The sequence below is a fragment of the Centrocercus urophasianus genome, unplaced genomic scaffold, assembly GCF_019232065.1.
Source record: "Centrocercus urophasianus isolate 14NV4802_14NV808 unplaced genomic scaffold, USGS_Curo_1.0 seq_29, whole genome shotgun sequence".
NCBI lineage: Eukaryota > Metazoa > Chordata > Aves > Galliformes > Phasianidae > Centrocercus > Centrocercus urophasianus.
This window is the reverse complement of record NW_024884855.1, coordinates 12,296,799-12,318,334: the sequence shown is the minus strand read 5'-3', so window position 1 is coordinate 12,318,334 and position 21,536 is coordinate 12,296,799. Positions and strand designations below refer to the sequence as shown.

At 41.7% G+C, this 21,536-nt stretch overlaps 1 protein-coding gene and 1 long non-coding RNA gene across 2 annotated transcripts in view; one reads left to right on the top strand and one right to left on the bottom strand.

The window, feature by feature from the left end:
* The window catches only part of BAIAP2L1 (BAR/IMD domain containing adaptor protein 2 like 1), a 33,546-nt gene that overhangs the window by 822 nt on the left and 11,188 nt on the right, over positions 1-21,536 (bottom strand). The window contains exons 4-13 of the mRNA XM_042828288.1: positions 8,272-8,333; positions 8,107-8,178; positions 7,668-7,805; positions 5,997-6,149; positions 5,376-5,543; positions 4,473-4,623; positions 3,191-3,398; positions 2,849-2,923; positions 2,351-2,513; positions 197-237 (exon numbers count right to left, since the gene is read on the bottom strand). Coding sequence (XP_042684222.1) covers positions 197-237; positions 2,351-2,513; positions 2,849-2,923; positions 3,191-3,398; positions 4,473-4,623; positions 5,376-5,543; positions 5,997-6,149; positions 7,668-7,805; positions 8,107-8,178; positions 8,272-8,333 — 1,231 coding nt within the window. The remainder of the gene's footprint in view (positions 1-196; positions 238-2,350; positions 2,514-2,848; positions 2,924-3,190; positions 3,399-4,472; positions 4,624-5,375; positions 5,544-5,996; positions 6,150-7,667; positions 7,806-8,106; positions 8,179-8,271; positions 8,334-21,536) is intronic.
* Positions 5,981-21,506, top strand: LOC122165387. The gene is made up of 5 exons (XR_006170457.1): positions 5,981-6,452; positions 8,969-9,094; positions 15,534-15,637; positions 15,979-16,235; positions 19,253-21,506. It is a non-coding gene; the product is annotated as an uncharacterized LOC122165387 (long non-coding RNA).

Genomic DNA, 21,536 nt, shown 5'->3' with positions numbered 1-21,536 from the left:
AGGAGAAGCACCTGCTGCTCTGGGAGGATCTGTGCTCCCCTCCCAGCACTTCTGGCACTGTGGGGCTAACGCTGCTGCCAGCGGTCAGAGCAGCTCAGGAAGAAACATCCTCAGGTCCCCTCACAGTCAATACAATAACACACATCAAACTGAAAACCAACACAACTATAATTGAATAAGCAGCTTTAAAACGTACCTTAGAAAGGGTGGTTTTACAATGCCATTCATGTTGGGTTTCTGTAAGAGAAAGGATACGGGTACAGATTTAAAAAAACAACAGAACGTGCTCCAGGTGATCTCCTCATTGTGCTGCTACAGAAAAGAGGCTCTACCATTCGAGCAGAATGAAATATGCAGTGACTTGGACTAATAGCTGTCTAGTTTAGTTGAACTGTGGAGAGGTGGGCAGAAGAGAATGGTCTGAGAACATCCAGACACCGACAGCTGTGTGTGCATGCAGTGTAGAGAATGGGGTCTTCTTCCCCAGGGGGGTCAGTTCTGTTTTTTTTGCCAAGATCACCAATTACACTTACAAAAAGTTCTGCGCTGTATAGGTAAAAATATCAAACATCACTGAAAACTGGCAACCAAAAGGACAGAAGCAAAGTGTTGCCATACAGTTTCTGTAGCACGCTGCAGAAGTGCCAAAAAACCCAACAATGCATGCAAGCACCCACCAAACAACCAAACCCCCCCGTGCCACCACCACAGAAACCCTCCTGCGCTCCGTGACTGTTGATGTGCAGCGTATGAATGAAGGCATCTCCTGTGACTTCTGTGAGCAGCGATGGTGAAAACAAAGCAAAGCAGCGAGCCCTGGCAGCACCTGCATGTTTAACCAGCAGCGGCTGCATGGGAGTGGCGAGAACAGGAATGACTTTGCACAGGTACTGTTGGCATTTTGTTGTCATCAAACGGTTGTGTTTGTTTGAATGCACGAGCTGAAAATGCTTTTACAGCTACAGTGTGCACTGTACTTCTGATGAGATTTCCTCGATTTTTGTGAATTTGAGATTACCCAGAAGATGGCAGTGTGGCACTGACACAGCGTTCCTTTAGGATGCAGTGCTTGGTGCCATGAACTCAGCTCCTGTAACGGGCTGCCAAGCCTGCTGCACAATGTAGAGGCTTTGGCAAACATTAAACTTGTCCTTTTTTCCACAAAACTTTGAGTACAATAGTATTTAATTTTAAGTATTTCAAATGGCAAACTAATTGCATTGCTTCTAGGAGGTGTCAGATTAGGTTCAAAGCAAAAGCGAACTTTTGACTACATGTTCCAGCATACAAAGCATTCTCGGGCCTGGCAGCGGAGCGGTGGCTGTTGACTTGCACAGAAGCAGGGAGAACAAGGAAATTCTGAGGCTTTCCAAGGGAACAAAAGTAAATAGTAATTCTGGAGTGAAATCCTGTGCTGTGAGTACAATTCTCTTCCTTTTGTATACCAGGTAAGAATCAGGGGTCACAGTGAATGTCTATCTGCTACACGTTAGGGGGAACCTCAACAACAGTTATGAGACCTGAATGCATTTGTCTTCCATTCCTAAAAGGCTGAAAGGCTGTAAGCCTCCAGGATGAACAAGCAGTTCTAGTTAATTCCATCCTCACCTATCAGCTTTCTCTTGGTTTTTCAGTGCAACAGGAATGTTAGTCCACAAGCCTTAAGTTTATTCATAATCCCCCTGAACCAACACTACAGAAAGAAAGTCCTCATGGCTGGCCGCTCTTGAGAGCCACCTGAGGCCAGGCTGCGGCACAGCATGGTGACACCAAGGCAGTGTGGGGCATCAGAGGTCTACAGTACGTCACCTTTTACTTGTGACAGGGCAAAGAACTCTCTGTACTGCTGGCCTGGCAGCTTTCACAGGCTGATACACCTTTTAACTATTGTGAGCGTAATTACACTTGAAGGACATGTTGATCCCCAGAGCTCTCAACAGATAGTCAGAATAAATGAACCTGGGTAGAAATCTGACATTATATAATTGTTAAGGCTTATTGCTTTTCTTACCCAAAAATGAAAACCGTGTGTGTGTCAAAATATAGACTCTTTCTTCATTATTATTTTAGAAGTTCCCAGACACTTAATTTGAAAGTACTGCTTTCCATAAGAATGTGTTCTCAAGATTCACAGATTCCATTTCTCTGCTGTGCAGAACGGGGCTTCTAGTGCTCTTCATTGTATCCCCAAACAATTTGTCACCGTTCTCCTCTAGGTAGACTGAGATACCAGAAAAGCATAATCATACTGGAGAGTATAGAACAGTATCAAGGGCCTCATTGAAGAGCTCAGTTAAGCAGGTCAAGAGGAGTAAGCAGAACATTCAGATTAATGGCACTGGTTACTTACCGGACCTGCACTTTCTGGTTTCTCAGCTGGTGTTTTAGCAGCAGTACCTTTGGAAGACTCCATTCTCTTATCTGGAGTTGAACCCAGATAGTCTGGTGGTGGGAGGACAACACCAGCTTTTTCTGCAAGATTGACTGAACTGATACTTCTAACCGGCGCAGTGCTGCAAGACAGAACCCAGCAGGTAACATGTTCAGTTCCATAATACACCTTTCCTCCTTGTCTTTTGTCCAGGAAAGAACAAAAATGTGTAGTTAAGGCATATGATCTCTCTGAAGTCCGTGGGACTGTAAAGTTGGAGTGATGATCGTTCTTAGGTCTCTGTAGCCACATGGCAATGTGATCTAGGTGTGGCAGTACAGACAGTTAGGAGGTGCTTCCTCTACGTGTTGCTGAGCGACTGATGGTGTAAGCAGAAAACTAATATTTCTAATACGTTTGAAAGAATGTAAGAAAGAAGATTTGGGTATTTTTTGCACATTCCATTCTAAATATTACCTTGGCACTGGAACAAAGGCTTTTTCTTCTGTTTCTTCTAGTGGTCTAGTATATGATGATGGAAACCATCCTTTTCTGTAATGGAAAAGGATTTCAATTTCATATGTTATAAAATTGGAAAGATTTTTCAGAAGTCAACACTGGACAAAACAGACTCTAGAAGATGTAATATTTAAAGGCCTGGGTTCTAGTATACAAGATCTCCCTGAAATACGTGCAGTGAGATTCACCTGATAGAAGTTCCCAGTCAGTGACAGCAGAAAAAGTGGAAACCATGTACTAATTCCTGCTAGAGACACTTTTCCTTCGTGTTCAAATTGGGTAATAAATCGATTGTCTTACACTTTGGTTGACTCATGTTCCCCATAAAGCCAGCCGTCCTTTTCTTCAGATACAAGAAGTATGATGGTGTCTCCCTGTGCAAAGCTAAGTAAAGTCTTGTTATTTCCAGCTGTGTGTGGAAAGATCGTCTTTACTTTCTGCCTTTTCATTATATTCAGCCCTGTGGCAACTGAAGTTGAGCGCGATAAACTGGCATCATCTGAATTCTCTGCAAAATTAAAAGCAAAATTAACCATATTAACAAGATACAATTAGCTGTCAGGAGAAGCAGGTTTGGTGAAGCAGTATTCAAGTGTAGTTGTGGGACTTTGTTCTGTTGTAGACTCTCAGTTATCTACCAATGTTTCTTATCACCAGAGTTCTTCATAACATTGGTATTTGTATACATGCACACATGCTACCACAGCAACGTTGAACCAACAGACATAGAAAGTTATGTAAGTGTTAATTTGCTTTCTTCTGCTTGGCATAAGAAATGCTAACCAGAAGCAGCTGCAAAAGACTCTGAAAATTTTCCATTCTTAAAACAAGCCCAAGATTTGATTTCATTCTCATGTCCAGCACTGAGCTTCACCTGGATCAATGAGAACTGCAGACACTTGGCACTCTGCGGGTATGGGATGTTTTCCAGAAGATGAATGTGTGTTATTTGACCAGTATAATGCACATTAAAGGCAGTTTTAAGGAGGGAATGCTGGAATTGCTGTTCTAGCACTGCATTTGTTTTGTTGTGATGTAGGCTTAGTTCTTTCCCTGTAGCAGAGTAAGTCAAAGACTCATATTTTACAAACTAATAAAATACTAATAAAATAACAGCATTTTACATTTCAGAAGTACAGAACAGCTTGTTTTGTCCCACGTGCATTTTTTCCTGGCTGCTGTACACTCTTCAAGGAAACCATACCAAGACTGCAATGTTCTTGTCTGTTAGTGTGCACAGAAATAATGGTGTGCATCTGGTCCAAAATCATAGAGTGTATTCTTCTGGTAGGATTGAGGGCACAGAGACAGTTGAGCTGTGCTAACCAGGGATGCATGGCAAATGATGGAAGTGAAAGTTTACGATAGGTAGCTTCATTTAATTGTGAACAGTTATTTCCTCCTTATGACATGCACTTCACCTGTTAGATAACTGATGCATGAACACTCTGCAGAGACCATTTTATACTCCCCCACACATCCTGGAATTCAAATCCTGGTAGTAGTCACAAAATCCCAAAGAGAATTCCGGGTTGTTAACACACCCCTGCACACACGTGGCTTGCAGTGAAATGCCACTCACCTGCTGCATTGGTTGCTCTTTCAGGAGACACCTTTGGGCCCGTGGCAGGATTGTTAAACATGTCCACAAGAGGGCTGGTGTACGCCCTGCCAACAGGAGCAGGGGGCACCTTTGATGCATTTTCATTGTGAGCATAAAAGTTGTTTCCAATCTAGAATCAGAAAAATGTTGTCCTAAGAGAGGTGACATGACTTCCTGTGTTTGCAACATAACCTCTAGAAAGCAACGCTCAGGTTTTCCCAGATCACACCTATGTAAGGCCTTTCTGCTGGGCCTACCTTGCTATGAAACTTCTGATAGAATAGTTTGCAAGGATCCTGTTCCCTGATGCACAGCAACTAGTGGAAATGCTATGGAAGCCCAGTTTTCACAAACAGCCCACTCATGCACAGATCAGTACACTTCTTAACTTTTGGAGGTATTGAATTTAGAAATTCAATAACCAGTGGTAACACAACGTGCAAACAGGGGAATTGAGAATTTAATGTCTATTTGAGAATCTAATGTCTATATTTCAATATTCTGTAATAAGAATCAGAGGGAAGAAGGAAAGGGTAAAATTTTGTTTATCTTGAACCTCAAATATTCCTAGCACTTACAGGCAGAAGTGTTGGAAATAGAGTGGCAAAAACTAGGGTGGTCCTAAGGCTGTGTCTGCAGGAAAGCCCTGGACACCCAACTGGAAACAGCCTTCTCTGCCTGTGAGCTTCTGCCTGCTTTACTCTGCATTTCTCCAGCAGCAAACCATTCAGCTTCATGGTTTTGCTTTCCCACCCAACCCCAGCGTATTTCAGCTGATGCACGTTACAGCCTTGAATCCAAATGCTTAAGTACAATAGAAACCAGTGAAGACAATCTGGACCCATTTGAAAGAGAGCCTTTAACCATCAGGGAATGACATACCACGGTGTTTCTCTCTATCATTGGTGAAGGCTGCGGAGTTCCTGATATTGGAGTGGAACCAGGTGTCCTTATTTCATCAATCATCATTTTGACTTTTTCAGGAACTTTGGTGGCATCACTACAGATTTCCTGCCACCCAGGCAGCTTGGCATTGAGGAATTCTGCACACTGCATCCAAATGTAAGAGGTACTCATCAAAGATACATTTGACATAAAATTACACAGAACTACTTGCTAATTTTTGTTGTTAGAAAATGGTAAATGAAGTGAAATGGAAGTCTTTTCAAACATATTCAAGGCTAAGTAATACCTCTTTGAAGTATATAGAAGAAAGAGACAGTCCTTTTTCAGGGTCAGATGTTAGAAATACCAAACTTCTTAATGTGTGATTTTTTAAGAAGTCATAGCAACTTTTCACCGTTTGCAACAGCACCTTTACGAGAATATCACATTGCAGACATTCTCTACAAGCAGATCACAGCACTCATCTGGCACTGCATTGTTCCCAGTGCTATCTGAACTATTTGTGGCACTCTCATCTAGATGCTAGGAGAGATTTTAAGATCTCTGATATGATTAGATTTCAGGAGCTTCATGTTTATTTACATGCATGCCACCAACCTGAGCGTGATAGAAGTGCATGTGCTGGGTAAAACTGCAGTGCTTGTCAACTAGAAAGCAGAATCTTCTTTTTTCTTCAAGTAGAGCTTCTCTACAGCCTTCTGCAATGAATCTCTGAATGTCAGTCTGTCGAGAGCTCACGGTTTCCAAATACTAAGGGAAAAAGGTAAATAATTCACATACAGTCTGTGAGTTTTATTTGATACTCTCTCCAGTTACTGAAGCGTGTTCCAAAAAGACAAGAAAAAGAAAAAAAGTTATCAGAAAGGTGGGGTGGAGTGGCTCTGCTTCCAAGTCATTCTCTTTTTATGCACACATCTGACTTCTCCAATCTCATCAGACACACATGTATTCTATTACAGGCAATCAGTATTGGGGTGTGAAGCACCAGAGGAGATTCAGAAGTCGGGAGGAATTCTGTCATGGTGGCTGGGCCTCCCTGGACCATCTGCACAGGTACTGGTGGAGCTGCTGTTTCTGGAGCTGAAGAGATGTGTGGACGTGGCACATGGTGTAGGGCTGGACTTGGTTGGTCACTGATGGTTGCACCTGAGGGTCTTAAGAGTATTTTTCAACCTAAATGATTTTATGATTCTACTCTGTGTGTGTGTGTAGACAATGAAGCAAAACAAGAAAAATAATTCTGTCTTCTAAATTAAATGCTGTAACAAAGAAGAATGTGACTTCAAAGCAGCAGCTTTAAGGCCACAGGTGTTCTCTAACTGGACTGATTACCTTCATCTGCTCTATAGCAGTTATATTTACTCTCACAAAGCTGTAATGAATCTATACTTCATCTTAGAGAGGAAAAAATGAGTTACTAAAGAGACTGAAATGTATTTATCTGAGCTTATGAGAGTTTGTGGCTAAAATGTGCTTAAAGGCTAATTCTTAAATTCTCAGTCCGGTACATTAAAAATGAACTGTTCTGAATGTGGGTTAAAACACACTGTAAGAAGTAAGAGCTGGTGTGATTTATGTTTACGTGCCTTGTTATAAACAAAGCTTTATTTAAAGAAAAAAAATAGAAAAATAGAGAGGAAAAAATATAACAGCTAACCTAACATCGTGTGTCAGAAAATAGTTTCTGTTTTATTTGAAATAACAAGTCCTCTGTCTGCACCGCCTTGCCTTTTCTTATTTGGCCTCAAGATGGCAATGCTGTGTAAGAACAGCCGCGAAGGCAATGAATCAGTCGTAGGGCTACGTCGGGAAACGCGTTAGTAGCAAATTACTGCTGCGTTTACACAACGTGGCTGAGTGAACTGCTGCACAAAGGTGCAGCTCCTGAGGTGCTTTAAGGCCGCTCTCCAAGCAGTGGCCATCTAAGAAACCCTGAAGCTGAAGTAACGCCTCTGAAGGCGTACAGCAGCGCAGGCAGCATTTAATTTGAGCTGCAGTAATTATTGTAGGAGTGCCTGTAACGTACAGCAGCTCTGAGAAATCAAAAATACGCATTCTTTGAAGTTAGTTTAACTTGCCAAACAACGTGCTGGGCAGCTGTGAATTAACTAATTACACTGCGTGCACAAGAATTGTTGTAGGCTTCAGAAGTCAAGCTTTGAAAGACCCAGATAGGACCTGCAACAGCTTCGTGTTTTCTGCTGACCAGTTCTCATGCAAAATAAAATTACAAAAAGAAAAAAGCAAACCAAGAGCCGATACACTGACCTCCATTTCTTTATGCTCATATTTCATCACGTTTCGTGCTCCTTGGCTTTTCCTTCGAATTTTTTTCAGCTCAGCCTGAGACTTCTCTAGGGAATCCAATTTACTTCTGTGTTCGGTTTGGTACCTCTTTAAAGTCGCCTGCAATCAGAGCATTTACAAACATCTCAGTGCGCTCCGCAATGCTGCTTGTGTAAGCAGCTAGAAAGCATTACCATAGATATTGCTAATGCATGTCAAATGAGGCAACCGACTGCTTTTCTCAGCTGTGGGTTAAGGATGCTATGAAGTCATGCACTGGTCCCTATTTTAGCTCAAAATAAGCACAAATGCTTGCGCCGTGTTTAAGTAGAGCTCAGATCTAACAGGGATTAATAAACTGCTGGGGACCGACCGATAAGTAAAAGATGCCCTTTTTGGTATTAGAACTGAATGTACTTACGGTCATGTATTTTACATCCAGGTCTGTTTTCCTCTCCAGTTCAGATATAATTTCCTTATGAAATTTCTTAAACTTTAAAGCAAATAAATTAAGGGTTATTAAAAATCGGCAGAAGTGGTTTTTAATTTCAAAAGCTGAGGTAGGTTAAGAAATGGTTGAACTTACACTTTCCTCTAGACTGTCATTGAGTTTCTTGTGTGTTCTTGAAATTTCTACCAGAACTTGGCCTGTTGGGAAACACACAACCGTATTTCTTTCTCTCCTAGAGTTCTGAAGCTGGTTAACAAGCAGCAATAAAATACATGTAACTAATACATTTGTTAGCTATATTAAGAGAGATAGGAAACTTCCTGCTGTTTCTTAGCACAGCAGTTTAAATAATTAAGTGTATCTGGCCACAAACAAACCAAGAAGCTCATAAATGACAGGAAAATAATCAGTTGTGTTATTGTGCAAGCAAGACTTGGTGTGACAGGCAAAGTAACTCCTTCCTTCTCCCAAAGTAACGTGACTGATTCAGTGAGAGACTGTTCTTGCCGATGTGGGGCATAGGACATGGAGGCTGGAGATAGCAGCTGCTGTGCAAACAACTGCTGTCCACTCAGCCTGCAAACCGGGCCTTAATGTTTAACTAACCACAGCGTCAGCGCTGCAGTTCGCTGACAGCACACCTGCTAAAGCAGGTCTGATACGTATGCTGATTTATTTCTCATGCTGTTTTATCAGGGATTACAGCCTGTCTGTATGGCATTAACTCATAGACAGGAAAGGCAGATTTCTCAGCTTCTTTTCCTTAGCAAATTCAGCTAAACAAAATGAATGGCAGAACTTCTTATCTCTTCTTTTCTCAACATTTCCCCAGCCATCAAGACCCATCCCTCCATGGTGTACGTTGGGGTTCTGGTAACCCTGTGCCTGGGGCATCTCCATTATGAAGAAAGGATGGCAGACCTGGGGCAGTTCAGCCTGGAGAAGAGAGGACTGAAGGGTAACGTTACTGATGCTTACAAATATCTGGTGGGTGGGAGACAAGTGGATGGGGCCAGGCTCTTTTCATGATGCCCAGAAGAGGCAGTGGGCACTAAAACCAGGATAGGAAGTTCCATGCAAACAGCCTACAGTGATAGGGTGCTGGTGATTAAAAATATAGAAGTAAATACTGTGAGAAGTGACAGTCACTACAGTAATTATTTCCTACGCAGTAGAAAAGTAAATACAGTGTAGTTACACAAACATTTCAAGTAATGGCCATCAGTAAGCGACCTGGTTGTTTGTAAGGCTGCAGAAGTGAGTGCAATTTAGGCTGTAGTTCTTATTTCACTCAAATCAACTGAGAAGTTACGTTTTTCACTGTAGTGGCATTTCAAAATCAGAGGAGTTTTGTGAAAAGAGCCACCAAGTAGTGATACAGTCTGAAAAGAAACTGGGGAAAAAAAACCCACGTGAGACTGTGAAGTTTGCTTGGCTTCACATCTGCGGAACACAGAGCCGTTTGGCAGTTGATAAACATTCGTGGTGAATGCTGGAACGGCCACCAGAAAATCGCCCTGTGCGTTACTGCTGCTTTTTAAGGAGGTGCACAGGCACTCCGTGCCCATGTGTGCTGGGAGGAGCTGCTGCCAAAGCACGGCGCTCGGGCAGGCAGCCCCAGGCAGCCCACAAGGCGGGCATTGAGCGCAGCCCTGCCCTGCGGCGCTGAAGCGGCCCATTCACCGCAGCGTGCGGTGGAAAACCTGGCGCTCAGGGCTTGTTATTTCTGTCTCGCACTGCAGCTGACCGCAGCCTTCAAGGCGTTCGGCTTTCAATACTTGGGTAGAAAACTAGCCACTTTTTTTTTAGCCTTTATTGCAAAGACTACTGCCCAAACGTATCCTGAGATGAAGAGAACTTTGAAATCGACATTTCCTTCTTTTTCCGGGATTCTTTTCTTTGCACACCCTGGAACACATCTTGTTTTTAAATGTCAGTGACCGTTTCTCTCATCGTATCTTCTTTCTCCCCTCACCGAAGGCTCCCCATGCACTGCACGTCAGACAAAACCCATTCTGTACTGGGATCTCTTCACTGCTCCCAGTAAGGCAGAGGCACTGGGTGTGCGGCTCACCCGCCTCGCCTCCTCTTTTATGCTTTGAAAAGAGCTCACAGTGAGCGCGTGGCCCCGTTAAGATCTAAGTTATAGTTTACATTAGAGGTCAGACGCTTCTCTTTAAATAGAGAACGCTTTGTAAGTGGACGTCTGCCGTGGCCTTTTATCGCCAGCTTGCGATAATGAGTTACCACGTTTGGACAGCCCTCCTGATTCAGATTTATGCAGGAGAAATGTTTTTGTGGAAGTGTAACTCAGGAAAGGTAAAATGAGCCCAGACCTCCACGTCACAGCATCCAAGTGGGATGGAAACCAAACAACTTCAGGACAGTAAGTTGATTTTGATTACAACTGCGAATTATAAAATAGCTCTAATAAACACAGTAGGTCACTAGACTAATAATGACATCAGCGAGGGCCAGGCTGTGGTGCTTAGTAATTATTCAGTTTGTAAAAAGGTCAAGAAAACTACCTGAAGTGAGGACAAGTGCATTACTCACGTCAATTAAAGATATTTTGCTATGTATTAAGGCTGCTCATGATCAGGTTTAATGAGACCTCTTAATACACAGTAACCAAGTCTCGACCTTGTCATCATTTACTGTCAAACCCCAGAGCTAGCAACCATGCAAATACACTACAGAATATGACTAGACTGCATGATAACAGACTGCTTCAGTCCAGCTTATGACAGACATACTGTAAACCAAACCAGCTTTAGGCATCACGTTATGCAGTGAATTAACAAACCCAAACCATCAGTCTTCATGATAAACGTAACTATTACAGCACTTCACTTTCAAATATACCATTTTTTTTTGCTTTGCGTTCCCCCCACACTAAATACAAAACCTTTGTATGATGAAACAGTAGAAATATATATTAAACATTTCCACATTTATTTTAGAAAATAAAAATGTATTCATAGATGTGCATAGGCACACATTCTGTTCTGTTAATATCAGCTCAGTACTGCAATGCAGGGAAGAGAGGAAACAACTTCTTACAGATGGGTACTTTGGGAAAACGTCTCACCTTAAAAGAAAAGTGACCTTAAAAATATACCAAACATCTCTCATGTAGAGCAGGTGAACCTGGGCTGTGCAATTTGCCTGCAGTCTGAAATATGGCCATGGATGGTGATGTCAAATTGCACGGTGGATTTATTTCAGTTTCAGGTGGGTTCAGTGCACAGTAGAACAATCTCTTAAGCTGAAACCTTAGAAACTTGAGGGAGGTTTTTAGGCTTACCCAAGGTCGTTTGTTGTCCCTGTGTTTTCTGTTAAGAAAGCAAGACAGGCTAGAATTCCATTAATGGTCTGCTGGTTTTGTTTGTAGAAAGAATAAATAGGAACCTCTAACCCAAAATACACAACACTCCTCCACACACAGCATTGCATCTCTGAAAAATTGTCTTCACAGTAGATGAAAAACAAGGAAAGTGATTTCTAACAGAAAGCCTCGCTTGAAAATAGAAGAGATAGTAAGCATCTTCATTATAAGGCCAGAATATAGAGCTTCTGCAGCAGTTACAGTTCAATCTCACTGCTCACACTGAGCAATTTTAGTGGTTGTTTGTCTTTCTAGCTTATTCTGAATGCTGTCTGTTTTTCAGAACAGAAGATAGGAAGAGTTAGTTCAAAATAGAAACAAAAATGGAACTTGGTCCAGTTTTGTCAGAGAAGCAAATATTAGCAGTTACCAAGAAAATCACTTAAACTTTTAAAATATTAATGGATAAAATTACTGGTTTCATCACCTACTTGAAATATAGTTAGGATTCTGTTTATCTTTAGAGGAGGCCACTGGAAAAACATCAAGTCTCACTAGAAAGACTTTGTTAGATGCCTGGGGACAAAGCGCTCCATTAGAATCACTCCTTTATCTCCTGTCCTATTTTGCATTCAGGGCAGGTCCAGTAACCTCACGTCTTCAAGATGAAGCCATGTAATTATTTGTATTAAACAAGAGCAAGAGGCTGAGTCACAGCTAAGCATGGAGACAGGACAGGTCAGGCATATCAGAGCTCCCACTTCTGTCAGGATGCTCTTTCTTCCCAGTTGCCCTTTGCCCAGAGTAAAGGCAGCGATGATTAAGAAAAGCTGGAAGCAGAGTCATTGGAAGCCATTAGCCCTGAAAGGAGGTGAAATGGGAAGTCTCAGAAGAATACAGTGCAACACAAGTATAACTGACCTAAACATCTGTTAAGCTTCAAGTACATTCAATTTACCATTCCCTCATAGGAAAGATTTATTGCAGGATTGGATTGTGCAGCAGATACTTGAAAGAAGGCATAAAGTCTTAATGGAAATTAATATAAATGAAAAAATAAGAAAAGGCAAAACAGTGTGTTGTTTCCAAACCACTGACTGCTCTGCTTCTAATGCAGTTTGCCCGGAATTCTTGGGGGGGGAGACAACCTGTGGAGTTAATGCTCGTGTGCACATAGATCAGCAGGCCTCGGTGAAGCCTGCCTTTCCTTACTGCATGAGCGAACGTGAAGCGAGCAGCAAGGAGTAAATCTGTCTGTGCTGAGCTTTATAAAGTGGCACTGACACGTGACCAGTCAGTGCTTGTTATGAAGGTGACTGCAGAGGGTGAAGGAAGAATAAAAAAGAAAAAGAGGAGTCAAACCTACAGCAGAGCAAAAGGGAAGAGAGTTCAGAGGATAATAGAGTGTTTGAAGTCTGCTATACGTGGTAGGCCCCGACTACCCAGAAGAAGCACTTCTGAGTGGATAGGTATGTTTTGCTGAGCAGAATTCTGTGCCACCATATATAAAACAAAGAAGCAAGAAGATTTTCAATTTCTAAATGGGACTCTCAGATCAATTTGCACTTCAAAATCTACCAAGTTCTCACTAAAATTGTGAGCAGTAGATATTTCTGCATTGTAAGTAAACGAATTCACTTGAAACAAATTAGACATAGATTAACATGAACAAAGCCTGCTTTATCCAAATATTGTGCATTCATGTAGCACACAGTGAAATCCAAATAATACTGTTCATGAATCAGGAAGAATGGAATGGAACATTCTGCTATTATTTAGACATGTAAAATTCAAAGCTCATGCCTCACTTTGCAGATTTACCTCCTTTCCTTATATAGGAGCTGCCATGAAGTCAGTCAGTGCACCTCACACTGTTATGCAGTTAAAGATATGGTGTAGTTTTCATGGGATCAGAGCCCTTTTGAGTCCTCTTCCCTCGGAACACACAGTGCCACGCTTTTAGCACCTCTTTAACTATTCCAGCATTTGATATGAAGTTGCTTTCAAAGCACTGTTTTTCTTCTAAGGTTGCACAACCCACAGCACTTAGGGAACAATCCCAAACCAGGGTAATGCTCACTGTTGAGAAGACCCACTTTCTCCATAGCTATGTTTCATACGCTGTTTTTCCCCCCCTGGACATTACACTACTTCCAATTACTTAAAATGTTTTTAGATATGTTAAAGTCTGATTGGTACAGGGAAAAGAAAAAACCTTCCAACGTTCCTCAGAGCCCAGAAGATGCCTAAACATCATGGTTTCATGACCAGACAAAACCAATGAGCAGTAAACAGGATTATACAAGGCACTGCTGCTAATTTTAAGAGTTGAGCTCCAATGGTGTTAGGTGGCAGTGAGCTCATACTGCTCTACTTTCTCCTCCTCGTTAGACTCCACTGCCTGTGCTGCTGTGCAGCTCCTCTCTGGAATACGTTCCAGCCATGCACATGCTTTTCGTGTACGTTTGACCAAAGTAAAAATTTCAATTGCTCAATGTTAAAATCAAGCAGGAAAAAAAAAAAGAAGGACCTACAGCCTCTGTGTTTATTCAGTTGAATAATTTCTTTCCAGCTGCATCATAGCCAAAGTTCTTTAGCAAGAGACCAGAGCTGTTGTGCTCAGGCTGTGTTCTAGCTGTGGTATACTTTCTTCTGCTGGAGTTACCTTTTACCATTTTACTTTGATAGTGCTGTACGCCAGGTTCTGTGCTTCCTGAAGTGTTTGCTATATTGCAGTACATCCATCTTTGTATGTCCATATATAGCACAGACAAACAAATACGTACAAATATGAGCATTAACACTGACAGCCCATTCCCTCTGTGCCAAAGGCAAACAGCATCACGAGTGAATACATGAGCAATTATCAAGACTATGAGAATTTCCAGTTCCTCTAAGTTTGTTTGTGGTGTGATGCTCCTATTTTACAATTTAAACAGAACAAGAAAAGCTTATTTTAAAGAGAGGCGTGACTTTCCATTTTAGCAATTTCCAGCCTGCTGGTCTCCTTCCCTTTTCTCTCCCAGCCTGTTCTCATCATCTTATTCTCTCAAAGAAAAAAAAAATCAGAGATTAAATTGTTTTAAACCTACTGTATCATTGAACAGATGACAATTAGCATGAAATATTTATGTAGTTTCTGATGATTGGTAAGTATGGTAACTAAATTTTAATGTTAATTAAAAAAGGAAAGGAAGAGTGTATGCCACATAAATAATGCATGAAAAATGGCAAACTTGTTTTTCCACCTGTTACTCCATTCGTAATATCTGTAAGGACTGACAGAGGCTGTTTCTTAACCCAAACGTATGAAGCAGACTGCATTAAGGTGACAGATCTTCCGTGGGGCCCTGGAAGCCTTAATTACAACAGCTTCTGGTACTGGAGCTGCAGCGGTGTTGAACAGGCAGCTTGTGGGCCTTTCCAGGCAGGTGCAAGGAAATAAGCGAGCACACAAGCACAAGCCTGAACTCGCACATTGGAGGCCCTGCTGCTCTTAGGCCGATCAGTTCGGGGCCATGGTGCAGCAGAGCCACCCGTGTCTGAGCAGGACTGCAACAAGCACGGGTCATCCAGCTGCAAAATGAGGCTCCTGATGTGTTGCCAGTACTAAACAAGGGTGAAGAGGTGAGGCGCTGTGCTGAGTGCTCCATGGAATACAACTCCAGCAGGGAGTCGCTGCCCTTGTTAATCACAGCCATCTGCAACTGCTGCCATCAGCAGTGTCAAACATGTATCCAAAGTGAAACCTTTTGGTTAAAGGCTTTTCTCTGGAATTCCAAGAGAAACTGGTTTTTTCCTCCTTAGAATGTAAATGACATCTCCAACTGATCCTTTTCTCAAAAATCATGAATTAGTAAGAGCTTACTGTATAGACAAAATAAAGCTAGAATTTCAGTTAGGGGATTTACAAGCTAGTTACATGCACGATGTGATTTTCTTTGCAACATTGTCATTTGTTTTCCATTTTCCATATGTTTGCCTTACTGAAGAAGACAAATAAGATTAGGTTTCCCTCTACACAGGCTTGCAGGTCTTTTTTCTTCCTTTTTTTTTTTTCTCCCAACAGATGTACCTGGGGGAGGAGATGGTGAAGAAAAACTGATTGCTTAGCATCAGCTGAATGGCTGCATGCCTGCCCAGCCTCACCAGCAGTGATGGCATTGTGTTTGGGTAAGTTAGGAGAGCTGCCAGGGAACACACACCTACTGTGCACAGAATGCAAGTTCCCCCACTGTGGAATTAATTACTATTTTCTGAACAAACACTAGTCACAATCAAGTGAACGTTGCATGCACACACGGGTGAAACTCAGGGCATCTTTTCCGGGGTTTCAGTTGCAACATGAAAGATGTCTGCTGTGTGTGAAGCTCATGTGACATGTATCTGTTTCAGGACAGCCAGCACGCCCTTTGTCATATTTCCCTCTATTTTCTTAGGCCCTTGAAGCAGAGCGTGATGGTATCAAGAAAGTGCACACCCACTTCATTCTGAATGTCTGATTTGTCTTTCAGGGGGTTGCAATGACACGCACTGTTTGGATGTGCTGTATGAAAACCCAGAGCCATCGCACACAGGTGGGCATTGAGGGCAGCAGTACAGACACGTGTGCCCGTCTCAGGCTGCAGAAGGCCATGCAGCACGAGGCACAGCGAGAACCTGAACAGCTGATCTATCAGTGAACACACGGAGCTTCCAATGGCTCTGCGACAGACGGTGGGGCAACGTATGAACTACAGAGAAGCTCATGCTTAAGAATGAAAGACTGAAGGTTTGATTTTCCTTCTTTCCTCCAGCAGACTCATCAAAAGTTTATATGCAGAATACTGAACATCAAAAGGCACAGTACCAATTCTAGAGGAAAATATTCTCAATGTGAACATTGAGCTTGATTTAACCTTATAAATGACCTTGGAAAGTAGAACTATGAATAGCAGAAGTTTCCACTAACTCAGCTACTGTTTCCATCTCTAGCAGTGTAGAAAGGCTGGCTGCTCTCCTCCTACCTTACTTATGGCAGATTGGAGGTCTGTGTAGCACCGAAACAAAGTTATCACAAAATTAGGAAATACAGAACCTCACTCCTGAAGAAGTGAAAAGCACCTTGTATTTCATTTTCAATCACTCTTTGTTATATAAGAATTCAGTCCCTTTTTTCAATCCTATTTTATTATAAATACATTATAACTGTACTTCATTAATGCTCCATAGGAAAAGCTGGCCTGACCTACTAACTGCTTCAGCTGCAACCTCTAAGCTGGTTTCCCAGAAGTTTCCACAAGATGAGGTGCTAAAAAGGTTCTGTAGCTGCTGGCACACTTCACTTGCTTTCTGTCCAACAGTCTCTTCTGAAAGTAGAACATTTATGCTATCCAGGAGATGGCAGTGATGCAGTAAGGTGGGACAAGATGACAGATCTTTCTTTAGATTAAAGCAGCCAGTGAAGGACAGGGTGCTAGGTGTCATCTTTCGAAGGCAAGTGAAACAGGATTCCAGCTGAAAGGGTCAATTTATCTGCTTAAATAAGCCAACAACTCTTTTCTCTCCACTGCCCATGAGTTTTCACTCACTTTTTAATTTTTATTTTAAGTACAACTAGCTTCATTTATCCTAAACTATTGCATTTCCTCTTCTCCTGCTTGTCTTTGTCAGTAGTGAGAGCAACACATAAGTGCCATGTCACAGAAGTAGAAGGGATGGCTGTTCCCAGCTTCAGAGAAGTACAGGCTCAGATGTCCATTTTGCTTATTAATAAGGAAGGAAAAAGTTCTGAATGCCAAACACTAGCAAGACACTGCTTTTGAAAGATGGTATAACCTTATGGTCAGCTTAGCATTTTTTTCACTAAGAATGGATTTTCTTTTAACAAAATAAAAATGTTCTCATTGCATTCCAAACAATTTTGTATGGGCACTTAAAGCTCACTGTTTCTTGTATAGAAAATCTCTACAGCTAGAAAGGAGAAACAGCAGAAAAGTCCACTGGGTTTATTTTAGCTTCAAATGTAAAATGGTTATCATTTAAAAATAAATAAGTGAAATCAAACTGTGCTCTCTACAGATTTAATTTCACTTAATTACATTAATAATAGATTGTCATTATCAAGTTATTGTTATTTTGCTTTGCAGAACCAGAAAACAGTTATCAAAAGATTGTTAGATTTCCGTCCATGCAGCTGGACAGGAAATGCTGACTGTGGGGTGAGCTCTGGGCACATTCACCACTCAGTAACAAATCCCTATCGACAGCGATGCTCACACTAGGATGCGTTATCCCAGTGACTGCAGTCATCTCTATGAGAAGCCTAAGGAGCCTCAAGAGAAGGAAATGCACACAGACAACCTCTCCCCACCTCTCCACACTGTAGCATTATTATGCGTAATTACTGTATTGCTGAGTGCATTCCTACCTCTCTTCACAGTGGATATTTTACAGCATGATGAGGTTTTGGAGACCTTTGAAGTCACACCACTTTTCCTATGAGCAAACTCGCGTTACGTGGACGTGTTCTTTTGGACCTGAAGGACAGTCACACCCTTTGTTCACCAGCAGGATATCAAGTTCTGGGCTCTTCCCCTGCCAAGCAGGCCTTCCATTTACTGCTAGCACCATCACAAGTTCCCTCCCAGCCCTCAGCCCTCCCTGACTCGTGGCAAGCACCAGGCAGGAGAAACGTTTTGTCCAATACTTCTTTCAATAATCACCTGCAGGGGTTTTTAACTAGAAAATTTCTCCTGAAAATAAAAAAAAAGAAAAAAAAAAAGAAAAAAAAATCCCCATTCTACAGTTTCAAAGTGCAGATGAGCTTTTGCATATCTTTATGTTAAGTCTGAAGTGAGTGAGACTGAAAATAATAAGCCTGTGACACAGAGCAGTTTTTAACTAACAGTTTTGATGGAGTAGAAAAGACGTTCCTCTCCCTGATGTTCCTTTTAACACAGATGTCTGCAATTCAGCTGCACAGATCAATGGCGTGCAACACATTTGTTTCTTCCATATTTGGCTTTGTTGTAGAAGCAGTGTCACACTTAGTTCTTGTGCAATAAACTCTATGCACAGACCCACAGTGTAACTGTGACATTGTAAATGCTATCAGTACAGTTGCCACACAATAAACAAATCGGGACTTTACACTCCAAGTATTATGAAGGAGCTTAGCACCTGCCAGTTGTTGTAGCTACAAGGGGACAGCTGGGAAAACACGAGAAGAATTCAATGAATGTGCAGGAAAACTTCCTGATTCCTTCAGCTAGTGAAGGCTGTAAAGATAGATTGTTACAGTTAATAGCAGCGATGTTCTGTTAGACAAAACCTCACAAACCCGTGTTTTAGGTGAGACAAAAAAGGTCAGGGACGCAGGAGGGACATTAGTCCTTTTGGCACTGATACAGCACTGAAGTATTTATGTGAATCTACCTTCAGTGCGTTACTGAAATAAGGAGTTTCATTGTGCTGTTGTGATGTGCTGCAATTTGAATGTATAAAACTGCATTTTTAAGTGTACAGCTTCGTTTTTCCTAACTTTTCTTCCTGGTGTAATTTAAAATAGGTGTCTAGGAAAGAAAGGTATGGAAATTCCACACTGCAGAATGACAAACTGTACATTCAGGTCACGTTCCTAAATTCTTGTCGCTAAATCTGAAGGACTACGAGCTACAAGAAAGTTGGGGAATTTCAAAATTAGGAAAAAAAGTGGATTTAGAGCAACTTATCTTTTATTTACAATGATTGTGCTGTGAATGCAATATATTCTTCTCCTTTCTCATATTAAGTTATTCTGTATTACAGAGTTCCAGAGAGCTTTCCACCGCGTGTGAAATACACAGACACGGCACAGAAGTTTTGAATATCTGGAATATCCAGATTTCCATTTCCTTCTCGCCTCCTTCTTCTGCACCAATCTCACTCTACGGAAGAAAGCACTTGTTGTTACTGCTGGTAACAGGGAGACCATGTTCTGTGTTTCCTTATGAGAAGGAAGGACTGGTGGTGGTTTCGATACGCATCTTTACGTAGCGCTGGCAGTAAGCCTACTGTAGGTCACCCAGCAGGTTTGGGTTTGAACTTTAGAATGTCTGGAAATGACCTTCCAGCAAGCACTATTCATAAATTACAAAGATTACTGTATTTTAGCCATCTTAGGCACATAGGCTTTCATAAGTAAGTGTAAGAACTTTAATGCAACACAACTCAATTTAGAATAATACATTATTTTTCATCTGACACCACTAAAGGTGACATTGCTACAGGAAAGAGCTGAAACACTGATTCTTGCCTTATTGCCCTGTTCAGTCTTCTGAAGACTGATTTTAATAAGAAGTGTATCTGCAAAAAACACAGGTTGCTATGCTAGCTGTCAGGGAAAGGGGAAAAGGGACAAGTCTTCTAATAGCTCCTTTTACAGCTGAAGAGTAGCTGCTGGCTGATGGGTGGAACACAGGGTCAATGGAAGAAGCATCCATATTAAAAACCAAAGAAAAAGCAGATCAGCAAATTATTCGTGACACATTTCTGCTGTAGGTGACAGGTAAGAAAACAGCACTGTGGATTTCTGATGACTGTAAAGCCTTGCCTTCCCATCCCCAAGCCAGGCATCCCAATTGTGGTCAAAACAGGTAAGTCATAAGTTTGTTTGTTTGCTTTCACACAGATTAGCTTCAGGTGTTAGTTTCTGTACTTTGGATGTTTCAATTTTTATTACACAAATTAAAACACTTAAATGTGCTGGCTGTCCAAAGCCCTCAGTACTGGAAATCCAGACAATGGTACCTCAGCTTGTACTCAAGTATGAAAGTATTCCACTTAAGAAAATGTAAATGATCTCTCACTGATGCCTCCCACATTATCCCACCTTTATCTCAACATGAAGTATTCTATCAGAGAGCCTGCAGGAAGAAATCTAGACTTGCTGTCTGGATTTTTCTCGCAGTAACAGTTTAAATAGGTGATGAAAATGCAGTCTTAGAGGCCTGATCCTGGAGAAGGCATGACTTTCTCAACACAAAATACTTAGGAAGAACTATAGCTGTATGGAGAACATAATTAAACCCCCCAACATGTATTTTCAAGCACAATTTTGCGTCGCCCCATAGTACGAAAGATACAGATTTAATCTCTGCTCACTGGTGCTTTCAAACACGCAGACAGCATCTCACAGTCAAACAGATCTCAACAGACATTACCTGCATGGATGTTACCAACTTACAGAAATTGTAATTATGCTTTTCCTGATGTTTTTATTAGGTTGACTGGTTAATACTTATAACTTGCTCTTGATTTTGTTCTACCGCTTGAAATCAGCAACTCTGTTTCCTGTAAACAGCTTGCAAAGCAAACACAGAAAGCTACATGAGGCTGTTTGCTTTTGCACTGGGAGCGGCAGAACAGCAAACAACGCTGAACACAGAATGTTAACAGTCTCCCAGAAGTGGTTTCAGAACAAATGGTAAAAATGTACGCAGGCACAGAGAGCTGCGGTCACCTCTCAAAGAGAGGCCATCCCTCACATCACCTGCAGAAACACTGAGAAGAAAATTGCTAAAAACAATCCTTTAAAGTTAAGAGTAATGGAAGCGGCCAGTGTCACACCATTGAAAATGTCCTACATTACCCTTAACTGAAAGTGCAGACTGCTCGTAATAAAAGGACAATTTATCCAGTTATTTTTGTCAAAAAGCAAATGAAGCCTTTAAGCAACGTTTTCTCTTTGTAGTTCAGTTTGTACTTATATTTTTGTCAGAAGTATTACTCATACTTTGGTGACAGTTTTACTTTTGTAGACTGAGCAATATCATTTCAATGCTAGCTAAAGGAGTACAAAACAAAGTGCTAAATTTTTCAGAAATTCAGAATATATTCTCAGGAAAGTATGGAACTTTTAGTACATTCTTGTTCATAGCAGAAATGCTGAGTCGTGGCCTGAAGCAGTGATGGAGCACCTGGTGGGAAGGCAGGGCAGCCCAGGGAGCTCAGGTGCATGCAATGCAATGCAATGCAATGCACTGAATGATGGAAGGGTGGAACCAGGATCCACCCCTTCCCCACCCTCATTTAAGGGCTGTGGAGGCAGTGG